Source organism: Molothrus aeneus, chromosome Z (genome assembly GCF_037042795.1).
Source record: "Molothrus aeneus isolate 106 chromosome Z, BPBGC_Maene_1.0, whole genome shotgun sequence".
Lineage (NCBI taxonomy): Eukaryota > Metazoa > Chordata > Aves > Passeriformes > Icteridae > Molothrus > Molothrus aeneus.
The window spans coordinates 69,206,007-69,216,725 of record NC_089680.1 but is presented as its reverse complement, the minus strand read 5'-3'; the positions used below and the strand labels follow the sequence as shown (position 1 = coordinate 69,216,725).

General features: G+C 45.9%; 1 protein-coding gene across 4 annotated transcripts in view; it reads left to right on the top strand.

Annotated features, from left to right (window-relative positions):
- The first annotated feature begins 451 nt into the window (after positions 1 to 451).
- SSBP2 (single stranded DNA binding protein 2) overlaps positions 452 to 10,719 on the top strand; it is a 126,061-nt gene continuing 115,793 nt past the window's right edge. For all 4 annotated transcript variants that reach the window (XM_066568750.1, XM_066568749.1, XM_066568748.1 and 1 more), the window contains exon 1: positions 452 to 542. In XM_066568750.1, coding sequence (XP_066424847.1) covers positions 484 to 542 — 59 coding nt within the window. In that variant the 5' untranslated portion in view covers positions 452 to 483. The remainder of the gene's footprint in view (positions 543 to 10,719) is intronic.

Genomic DNA, 10,719 nt, shown 5'->3' with positions numbered 1-10,719 from the left:
TCGTTGGGAGGGGGTCCCTTCCCCTGGGGGTGAGGGGTGCGAAGAGACCCTCGGGGGTGTTTTTGGGGGGTGTTTTTGGGGCGGGAGGCTCGCTGCGGGTGTCGGGGAAGGGGGGGGGGGTCCAGCTGGGGACACGGAGTGGCGGCTCGGGCGCTGCCCGTTCCGTGCCGGCCGGCAATCCGGTCCGCAGTTTGCGTCTCTCCGGCGCGCTCCCCGCTCGGCGGCGCGGCGGCGGGGGGCGCGGCGGGCGCCGGGAACAGCCGCTTGTTTAAAATCCTTCTCGAACCGTTTCTAATTCCCCCTCGCGCGGGGGGGGGGCGGGGCCGCGCCCGGCCGGATGCGCGCCCCGTCCATCACCGCGCGGGGGGCGGGCCCGGCCAATGGCGGGCGCGTGTGGCGCCCGTCACCGTGGCGACGGGGCCGGTCCCGGGGAGGCGGTGATGGGTTGACAGGTGCGTGACAGTCGGGAGCTTCTCCGCAGGCATGTACGGCAAAGGCAAGAGCAACAGCAGCGTCCCGTCCGACAGCCAGGCCCGCGAGAAGTGAGTGCTCGCTCCCCACACCCCGGCCCGGCGCGCCCCACACGCCCGCCGGCCCCGCGCGCGCGGCCCCCTCACAAAGTTTGTGAGGGCGAGAGGGGCGCGGGGAGGGGTAGGGGGGGGAACGGCCGCGCTCCGCGGGTCCCCGCGCCGGGACGCGGTGTCCGAGCTCGGACAGGGTCGCGGCAGTGTGTCCCCCCTCAGACCCACCCGTGCCCGCCCCGCAGCCCGGCCCCGCAAGGTGCCGGGACCCCTCCGGTAACAAAGAGCCCGGGCAGGGGGCCGGGGCCGCGTCCCAAGTGGGCGCCTCGCAACTTTTGCCGCGGCCCCCCATTGTTCGCTCTCGGGGGGCTCCGCGCCCGCCCCGCCGCACAAAGGGGAGCGGGCACCGCGCCCCCCGGGCTCCCGCTGCCTGCCCGAACTCATGCTGGGGTTTTATGATATTTTTTTTTATTATTCCTAATTGCGCTTAACGCGCCCGGGCGAGCCGCGCTCCGGCGTTCTCCTGCCCGCTGCCCGACGGGGAGGGCTGGGGGTGCCCCCGGCACGGGCAGCGCCGGGAGAGCCGAGGGGAAAACGCAGTTTTTGGGGGAATGGACGGCCTCTCCTCAGGCTGTCCTGTAGCGGCCGCGACTTGGCGTGACCGAGGCCGGCTTGGCACGGTGGGGGTGGAGGGGGGAGGAAAAGCCCGTGCGAGGAGGAGGAGGAGGAGGAGGAAGAAGAGGAGGAGGAGGAGGGGGACGAAGTGTGCCGGAGGTGGGAAGGTCGGGGTAAGGCTGCTGAGGGGGTCCGGAGGCGGAGAGCGCCTGCCAGAGACCGGGTTCGCACCTCTCTGTTCCAAAAATCGCATCGCTGCCGAGCGGGTTCAGCACCCGGGATCTGCGCTCCGGGCACGGCCGAAGAGTTTCCCTCCAGGCAGCTTGTCTTGAACCTTCACCTAAAAGTTTTTTTATTTTTTGTTTGTTTGTTTGTTGGGTGTTTCTTTTTATTTTAATTTTTTTTTTCTCCCGTGTGTGTGAGTTTAGGAATTTTGGGTTTGATGGTTTTATTTGTTTCTTTGCCTTTTTTTTTTTTTTTAATTCTTTGGTTAATGTTGGGTTAGTTCTTTAGGTGCGTTTTTATTTTTGGTTTTGTTTGGTTGGGGGTGGTTTTTTGTTGTTTTTTTTTTTTTTTTCCCTTTTTTTTTTTCTTTTTTTTTTTTTTTTTCCAAGACTGCCTAATTCCAGAGGCTGGCATGCACGCTTCCCGCAACAGCAGCAGGCCAGGCATCTCTGTTTCGACAGGAGGAGAAGGGGAATTTCAGGCGTTTGACAATTTCACACCTAACTTTGCCACGGGAAAGTGGAGGGAGGCACAGGCAGCCCTGCCGGGCATTTGCTCCATCTCAGTTAATTGCTGAGGTGGAGCGGGAGGCACAACTTGGGCTCTGAAATCTGATCAACTAGTGGCACTTCTTAGTTCCAGCGCAGGGGTAATTTTAAAAATAATTGCTTGGCCGGCTCGTGGAAGCACTGTTTATTTTGTCTTAGCAAAATTAGGGAATTAAACCATTTCCTCGCGCTACACGGCTGCTGGTGTTTGTCAATACACTCGGTAAATCACTGAAGGGCGCAGTGGGATCTCACAGTGGGACCGAAAACCAATCCATAGGGCTGCTGTGCATCGGATCAGATGAAGATCGTGTTGTTTTAATTCTGCTTTGCAAAAGCTACCCCGTGCAAGCCACATGCACAAGTGCTCTGGCCGTGGGGCTGAAACTTTAAGCAGTATTCAGTCGTACTCTTTTCACTGCAGCTGGTTTTTCTTCTTGGTGCTGTAAAGCACGAAATATTTTGTTTGCTCTGAAAATGCTTAACAATTTTCAGGGCAAGCCTGCCAAACTGACTTATTGTCAAGTAGCAACTGCCCTCCTAAGTAAAGTTGTGAGGACCTGCTAGATGGTGCTGTTCGATTTAAATACACGTTGTCTCCCACTTGGAGCTAACAGCTGGAAATGTGGGCTCCTCACGTGTAGATTATTTTGTGCAAAACACTGAAATGGTTTGTTTTCAGATCGTGGACCTGACAGGTCAGAAACTTCATGGTTGCATCTCCTTACAAATTAACTCAGCTGGGTGTTAGAAACATCCACTTTCTCCTTCCTCCAGTGGGGAAAAAAATATGTATATATAAAAGCTTTGAGACTTGTTTTATCATGTGGAATACCATTATGTATAGTCTACATTCCGGATTTTTTTGGTACTTCATCTGTTAAAATTTCTTCTTTCTGATCAGAGCACATCCTTGCCATTTTCATATGCTTTCTTTCTGACTTCCAAAAAACTGTGATTGCAATTTTTCCCCTCTTACATTGCTTTACAGCCATGAAATGCTTGTCCCAAGGTAATGCATGAGTTTTTGTTCTGCTCAAAAAGAAGTGGCTGTCCACTTAAATATCTCTGCAAAAATTACAGCTCTGACTTCTGCATGAGATTGTGTTAATTTGGAAACCACAGAGGAAAATATATATGTTTGACTGATACAATAAGGACTTATTTAATCAAGAAAAGTGGAATTATAATTATGTTTAATATTAAAGTTTTTAGAACAGAAAATTCAACTGAACACTGGCGTGTCTCCTCAAGATTTTAAGTACCTAAAATATGTAGCCAGTAACCAATCTCCAAAATACACTTGTAATAATCGAGGAAATAATTATTTTTAAAAATCTCACTCCCTCATTTTTTAATGGCCTGATTATGTGGACCATGTGCGTTCCCCATGAGGACGTGTGGCAGTGAGAGGACCAGGGTGTGAGAAGCTTATTTACCAGGTGTGGGAAAGAGGTGTGCTGTTCAGCTGCTGTTGGTGGTATTTGTCGTGATGTATTTTACAGGACAGCCCAGGGCCAAGTGTGTCCTGTAGCACGGTGTCTTGCTGGTGTTTGTGTCCTTTGAGGTTATGTAATTACTATAAAAACGAACAAAGTTTTGCCAGCCGTTTGTAATAGCCCTTGGCAAATGCTCAGTTCCAAGATGGCATTTGTTTTATGGTCCGTCTCTCTGTCCCTTCTGCTTGACCTCTGGGGTAAGCCGCCTGCATTATTTAGCTTCACCACTCATGTGAAGTGTGGGTGGGTGAATCTGGGGGCAGCAATACCCGGTTTTGTGCCAGGGAGGTGCAGCACAGCACAGCTGGGTAAAGCACGGAGGGTGAGGGCGCTCCATACCTGTGAGGCGAGAGGAGAGTGAAGGGACAAAAATCACGAGAGTGCCCCTTCCTCTCGCTCTGGAACAGCTGGGCCTTAATTTTGGGCTGCGTCCAGCCTGGTTGCTCAAGGATGGAAAAATTGTGTTAAACAGTAGCTCTTCACCACACCGCTGTGCTGGCACCACCTCAGACCCGGCCACGCTGTCAAAGGAAAAAAGACAAAAAAGTATCCGCACATCCTCTATTGTTACCTCTTCCCAGCAACTGTGAACAGTCTTTTTTCATTTTTTCCTCCCCTTATTCCTTAAGATAGGACTATTTCAGATCAGGAGCTTGCACCTGACAACACTTCACTGAATGGTGAAACTCTCTAAACTTTCAATCTTTGAGACAAAAAGGGACCTGACCACACAAGTTCCATTTGCAAATGTATCTCTCTGTTTATATATAAATAATACTTCAAGTTGAAAATAGATACATAGAAAAGCAGTTCTAACAAGCATCTAAGGAAAACTAAATTCTGGTGGGAATATATGTTTTGAGTTCAGTTTTCTTTATATTCCAGTTCTCTTCCAAACTAATCCTCTTCCCAAGAAGCCCTAAACCTTCGTGGGGCTTGGCAGACACCCAGATTTTGGTTAAAAACTAACTGGATGACTAGAGACTGTGACTTAATTTGTTATAAAAGGATGCCTTATCAAAACACTGCTTCTCTTCAGGTCTGTTTTGAGAGGTTGGCTGTTTGTATGTGCAGTTCCTTTGTATGAGTGGAGTTCTTTGGGTGTCTTCTTCCAGGTTTTTTTTCCCCCTCAGATTTGAAAAGACTGCATTGCCCAAGTTTACATAGTTAAGTCATCTCTTCAACTGCAATGTTTGGAACCTACACAAAAATAAGATCCGGATAAAAATTAACTGGCTTCAGTGTTGAATTTGCTACTCATCCCTGGGAAGTAGCCAGGTAGTTTCTTAAGATTTTGGTGGTAAAAGATGCATTAATTCTCTCCCCCCCAAATCTCATTGTTTAGTCCTGCCTGTTTTGTAAAGTTTGGGTTTAACATGTATCCATCAGGTCTAACTTGTAAAAGTTGCAATTGTGCTGCTCAGGGAGTCTGTGAACATCAGGCATTTTACAAGAATATACATTTTAATAAAGTGTGCAGAAGGGACGGCTCTGGAAATAGTATGTGTTTATCAGTATTTATTATTGGCCATGTGCTTCAGGTGCTCATTTACTCTGCACAGGTGTCTGGGGAGCACATGAAAATGTTTTAGGTAATGTATGTGCTGCCATTCAGACTAAACAGAAGAAATTAATTCTGCTTAAATTACAGGCCTGTGATACTGTCACAAGTACTAAAGCAGCCAAGATTTCAGTAACTTTGCCAAACTTCCACTGTTTGGGTGGAAAAGTTACAGTGCAATATTTAAGCCTTGTGCCGAGTCATGTAACTTTTTTTGGTGTGTAAAAGTTCAGTTCAAATGTGGCCCATTTTGAAAATTGGGCAAAGACAATAGGTGTTTTCCAATGTTTTAAAAGTTTTCTCAACTTTTACCGCGGAAGACCAATGATACCCCTCTCCTTCAAAACACTTGAAATCTGGTTGAAAAAGAAAAGGATGAGGGATTTGATTCCAGAGATGTGTCTTTCTCCATTTGCATGACAAAGCATCTGAATTTAGCCAGGATACAAGCCTTTTCAAAAAGATCCATTTGCATATGCTTAGGGCTTACTGACTGTAATCGCTGAATATTTCATCTTCGCTGGGAGGCAGCAGATCCTGGGATCAGAGGGGAGGAAAACTGGGGCTGGGTGGGAAGGAAAGTGGAGATGTGAGCAGCTGGAGCCTGCAGCTGTGAGGTGCCAGGGCACGGGGATGACAGGGAGCAAAGAGGAAACGGGATGGAAATGGTCAGTCTGGAGACGGGAGACAGGGAATTGCTCCCTAAGAGAAACTGGCCCTGGAGTCTGGGGTCTGGGATCTGGGAGGAGGCTGCAGCATCTGGACCAGGGACCAGACCTGGCGAGAGGGAGCAGAGCCAGGACAGCCTGGAGGCAGGTCAGGAAGTGGGAGGCTTTTGTTGAGCTAGGAGGAACATTCTGTCCCTCCAGGTGCTGGGAAATGACCATTCCTTTGCTGCCAGGAAGGACATGAAAGAGCAGGGGTGTAATATTTGTTGTCTCCAAGGTAAATCCGACCCACACCTATGAGGTGGCAGCTGACCCAGGGGTGTGTGGCAGTCCTGGAGCTGTGTCTCAGGAATGTCAGAGCCCGGGAGGGAAGGGTGGGATTTGCCATTCAGAAGCAGCTGGAACAGTGTGTGTCTCTGCAGTGTCTGGGCACTGTACTTGCATTCCCAAAAATGTTCTCTTAACTTGGAAAATGCAGATATACACGGAGCATATTTCTCACTTTGCCCTCATTTGCATGTTCACTGATTTCCCCCCCGGAAAAAAAAAAAGCTCTGGGTTTTTTGTTGTGCAGGAAAGAGTATTGTTTTGGTAATGAGCAGCTATTTGATAATTTGCTATTTTGCTGTCTTGCGGTTTGTGCCTTATGGCTGCCTTGCTGTTTCATAATACGGCTGTTCCTACAGGAAGATTGTGTTGTTTCTTTGGTGCCCAGCTCCACAGTGTCTGAGCTTCACCTCTAAAAATAGGCATCAAGCCACTCCTGACCGACAGCCAGTTTGGAAGTGGCACTAAGATGCAGAAAAGCAAGAGAACAAAAATGTTTATTGGTTGTTGGGTCCTCAATTTGAGCTATGTAGCCCTGAATTTTATTTTATTTTTCTTTCTTGGAGTATCACATGAACCAGAAATGCATATAGACAGCTTCCACTGTCTCTCTTGCCACAGGATGAGATGCCAAAGGAGCTTGTAGAAATGTAGTATTTTTGTGAAACTGCTGTCTCTCTTGTGGATGCACTTCAGACTGGGAGATGCACTGGAAATGATCCAGGCTGGAGAGTTGGGCGCTCACCTGCGGCAGGGCCCCTCCAGGCTGCTGTGCTTGGGTGCTTCTGTGGTTTGGGGTGGCTGAGAGAGCCATTTCATGGAAGGGTCGCTGCCCTGCACAGCCCTCTGTGCTGCTCTGCAAGTAATGACCAATGCCTCAAAACACCTTATTTTTAAGAATTTTCTGCTAAGGCTCCTTTGGGCAAAACCAGATGACTTTTTTTCTCCATCAAGGTTCAGGAGCTGCGTCTGCAGAGCCTTCCAGCTGGGTTGCTTGGGGTTAGGACCACTTGTTTCCTGCTTTCTTTGGTGCACAAACATTCCAGGAAGTAGTGCTGGTCCAGGCTGAGTCACAGCTGAGGGGTTTTTTCTGTGCTGTGGAGCCACTGACCCCTAACACCAGTTTGTTCAGGCAGTGGGCAGGTGTTGTTTCAGCTCCTGGGAGAGAATCATCCTCAGAGATCAACAAATGTGTTAATCCAGAAATCTTAATGACCTCTGTCCGTGCTTCTCCAGTCTTTGAGGTATTTCTCACTTACAGTTCCAGGAAGGGAGAAGGTGAGAACATAAAATGTCCCTTTCTAAGAAACTGAAATATGGCAGTAGTCAGGACCATAGAGTCCTAGCTTTTCACTTTCCATCACATACAAAAATAAACTGAACATTTTTGTGGTGGGTTATTTTTTTCCCTTTCACACCTTCTGTGGTTCTTGCCTCTGGAATGTTTATTTTTTTCTCCATATTGTTAGTAGTGTATCCAGAGCAGAATGAAATAATTACCTTTCATCTGACGTAATATAGATAAAACAATCCTGTTAATACTCCTGGAACACTTGCGTGTTTATTGTTGCCATTGTTGGGGGAGTTGTTTGTTTGTATGGGGGGGGGGGTTGTTTTATTTTGTTTTTTAAATAATCCATTTTTGCAGTCACACGCCCTCCAGGTTCTTTTTGCAACATAGCTGCCTTGCCAATTATTCCCCATTTCATATTTGTGTATTTGATTTCTTAGTCCTGAGCACAGTACTCCACATTTGCCTGTATTGAATTTTCTGTTATTAACTTTCCTTATTCTCTTCCTGTCCCCAGAAGGGCTTGTAATTTTTCCTGATTTGTCATGTACACTTCTGTATTTCTACATAGCACTCATTAATGAAAGTCTTTTAGTGGAGTTGGCTTAGGGGGTAGGAAGAGCTTTGCTGAAACGCTCTCTCTTCTGTAGAAACATGCTGTTAGTGACTCTTCCATAATTTATTTTATGTGATTGTACCCTGACTTTTAATTTCATGAAGATGTTTGCTGATGCAGGCGTCATGTGATGTGCTGAGAGTCAAAAGTCAGTATTTCAACTTTGACCTGTTCCTCCTCGCCCACTGCCCCCTCTCCCAGGTGAACCAAACTGAGATGACATTTCTCTTTCTTTGACACATAATGTTGGTCTCTTGCCTTTCTGTTTTGAAGGTGTTTCTATCCCTTTGGCCCTTCCTTTCCTCTCCCTTTGTCCCTCCTTTCCCTGTGCCCAGAGTGACCTGAGCCTCTTGTGGAGGAGCTTTTGGCTCCTCCAAGCCCCAGCTGCACGCAGCAGCTTTGACATACACATCTCCTCTCAAGGAAAGCCAGTCTAGTGTGTGATAAAAGAAGAGAAATTTAAATTAAAATAATTTATTTTGCCCATTTTTTCCTCTATGCTTTCCAAAGTTCCCTCAATCATTCTTGGAGCAAGAGTAACAGCGTTTTTGAGGGTTTATTTTTAAGCTGGAGCCACTTGTGTAAGAACACTGTGACACCACACTTTTTCTGCCCCACCTTCTTTCCTGTGCAAATATCAATTGAAAGTTACAATTTGAGGAAATCCCAATTTCAGAAATCACATTTCTGATGGCAAGTACAGTTTTTCAGCTGTGGTTGTGGATAGTGAGGGTTGTTTAGCTCCTCTATGCATAGAATTAATGGGCTGCTTTATCCCGCCCTTGCTGGGCTTTAAATCTGCCTTTGGGCTTATGCCTTGGTGTTTTTTGGAGTTTGTGTGGGTCTGGTTGAAGTACAACCCTTGATGTTAAACCCAAACTCTTAAAGCGACTTATCAGGCCAACATTGCCAATGAATTCCTAATTTCCTACTTAGGCTTCACTGTTTCTTTTCTTCCTTTCTTCCATTCCTAAATAAAATACTGTCTTTGAAAGAAATTTAAGAAATTACTGATTACACAATGTCTTGTGCCTTACATTACTTCCATTTTTATTTCCAATCCCTCAGAGTCTTGGGAGAGATTTCACCTTCCAACCAAACCAAAACCCTGTAACATTCACAGGAAGAATCCAGTGTTTTGAAAATACAGAAACAATAAGTAATCAGTACTAAGGAGTTACCAGTATACGTAAATTCCAGTGCATGCAATTTTATTTTTATATTGCTTTGGATAATGTCTTGTTACTAAGCAGGTGCATTTTTATATTTGTATAATGAGTTTGGAACGTTAGTAAGGATGTTCCATTGCTGGAGTTAAACATTTTTACAGATAGTAGAAGAAAGTAAAATACTGTCTATGTTTTCTATGAGAAACAGCCTGGTGCTTATAAGAAAGTGTTGGGTTTTACTCTCGAAAACCTGTTTTAGAGGTTAGGAAAAAATTCCAGCAACATCAGTGGCAAGCTGTAGTAGCCTGTGTTCCTTTCCTTGGGAGGGATTGTGCTTTCTGAGTAAGATATTGGAGCGTTATTAATTCCTTAATAAGTGTGTTGTTCTTGACAGCGTTGGGACAGAGTGGATCATGTGGCTGACAGGGTGTGTGACTGTGCCATAAATATGGGGAGGTTTGTGAGCATCGAGGTGAGGCTGCCACCTGATGCTCCTCAGAAGCTGTGGTGCTTTATCAGATCCCTGCAGCAGCAGCAGCAGGATTTGAGAACCCAAAGCCTCTCCTGATTTCTCCATGCCTGTTGTGTTATTTGTGTTCTTCTCCCAGCTTTGGATGGCTCCAGTTTGGGTCAGCCTTTGAGGGGAGGTGCTGGTGGGGAGGTACAGATGCGTTTTGAGTGTTTGGAGTTACTGACATTTCATCAGGTCTGTCAGGAATAATGAAACTCCCTTGCCAAATCTGAATTTGCCCTGGAAGTGAAGGTTATGACTCCTATTGTGTGTCTCGTGAACTGTTTGGCTCCTTTAATTGTTTATTGTTTAATAGTCCTTGAAATGTGAATTTGGAGAGGATACGTGTACATGAAGGTGATGTTTAAAAAAACTAAAAGGCATCTATTGCAGCTTGAGGAATTTGGTTTTCCTGTGTGTATGCTCATTGTAAAATAATGCAAATATAAGTTGGTTTTTTGTGTTGGAGTAGAAGTATATGATCAACAAATAAACACATAGAGTTTGCACGCAGAACAGTTGGTTAACAAAAATACAAAGCTGGAAAAGACGAAGGAGATCTGATCAGGAGATGGAGAGCAGTGTTGGAAGTTTGGAAATGTGCCTCTGGTGATGGTAATGGGCTTGAGGAGCAGATCTGAAAGGTGAAACGCCTTGGTGTTCCTGACTTCTGAGGCAGCTCCTCAAGTCCAGCGTCACTTCTAATTTTGCTAAATGCCCATCTAATTCTTTATGAAGTAAAGATCTTTACTTTTGCAAGACCATTATGTGTAGACATGGGCATCCACAAACCTAGTTATATATACTTCAAAATATTTTTGGAAATAATATGAGCTATTACAATGTAGCAAAACCCAAATAAACAAACAGCTCCCGACCCCAAATAAAACTATCTTATGCTTCAAAGATGCAAGACCTAAATTACTTGTCTAACTGTAGTTGGGGAACATAGAAAAAGTGAATAAAAAACCTATTTTGAATAATTTCACAGATTATCCTAAAAAGATGATTAGAAACAAAAGCATACTGGAGCATTGGATGCAGATGTATTCCCATTTAATCCAGTAATTAAAAAAAAGTTGTTTATAAAATGTTACCCATATTCCCCAAACAGAACTATATGTGTGTAGTAAATAAATCCAAACTAGGGGAAAAAAAAGAGAAAAAT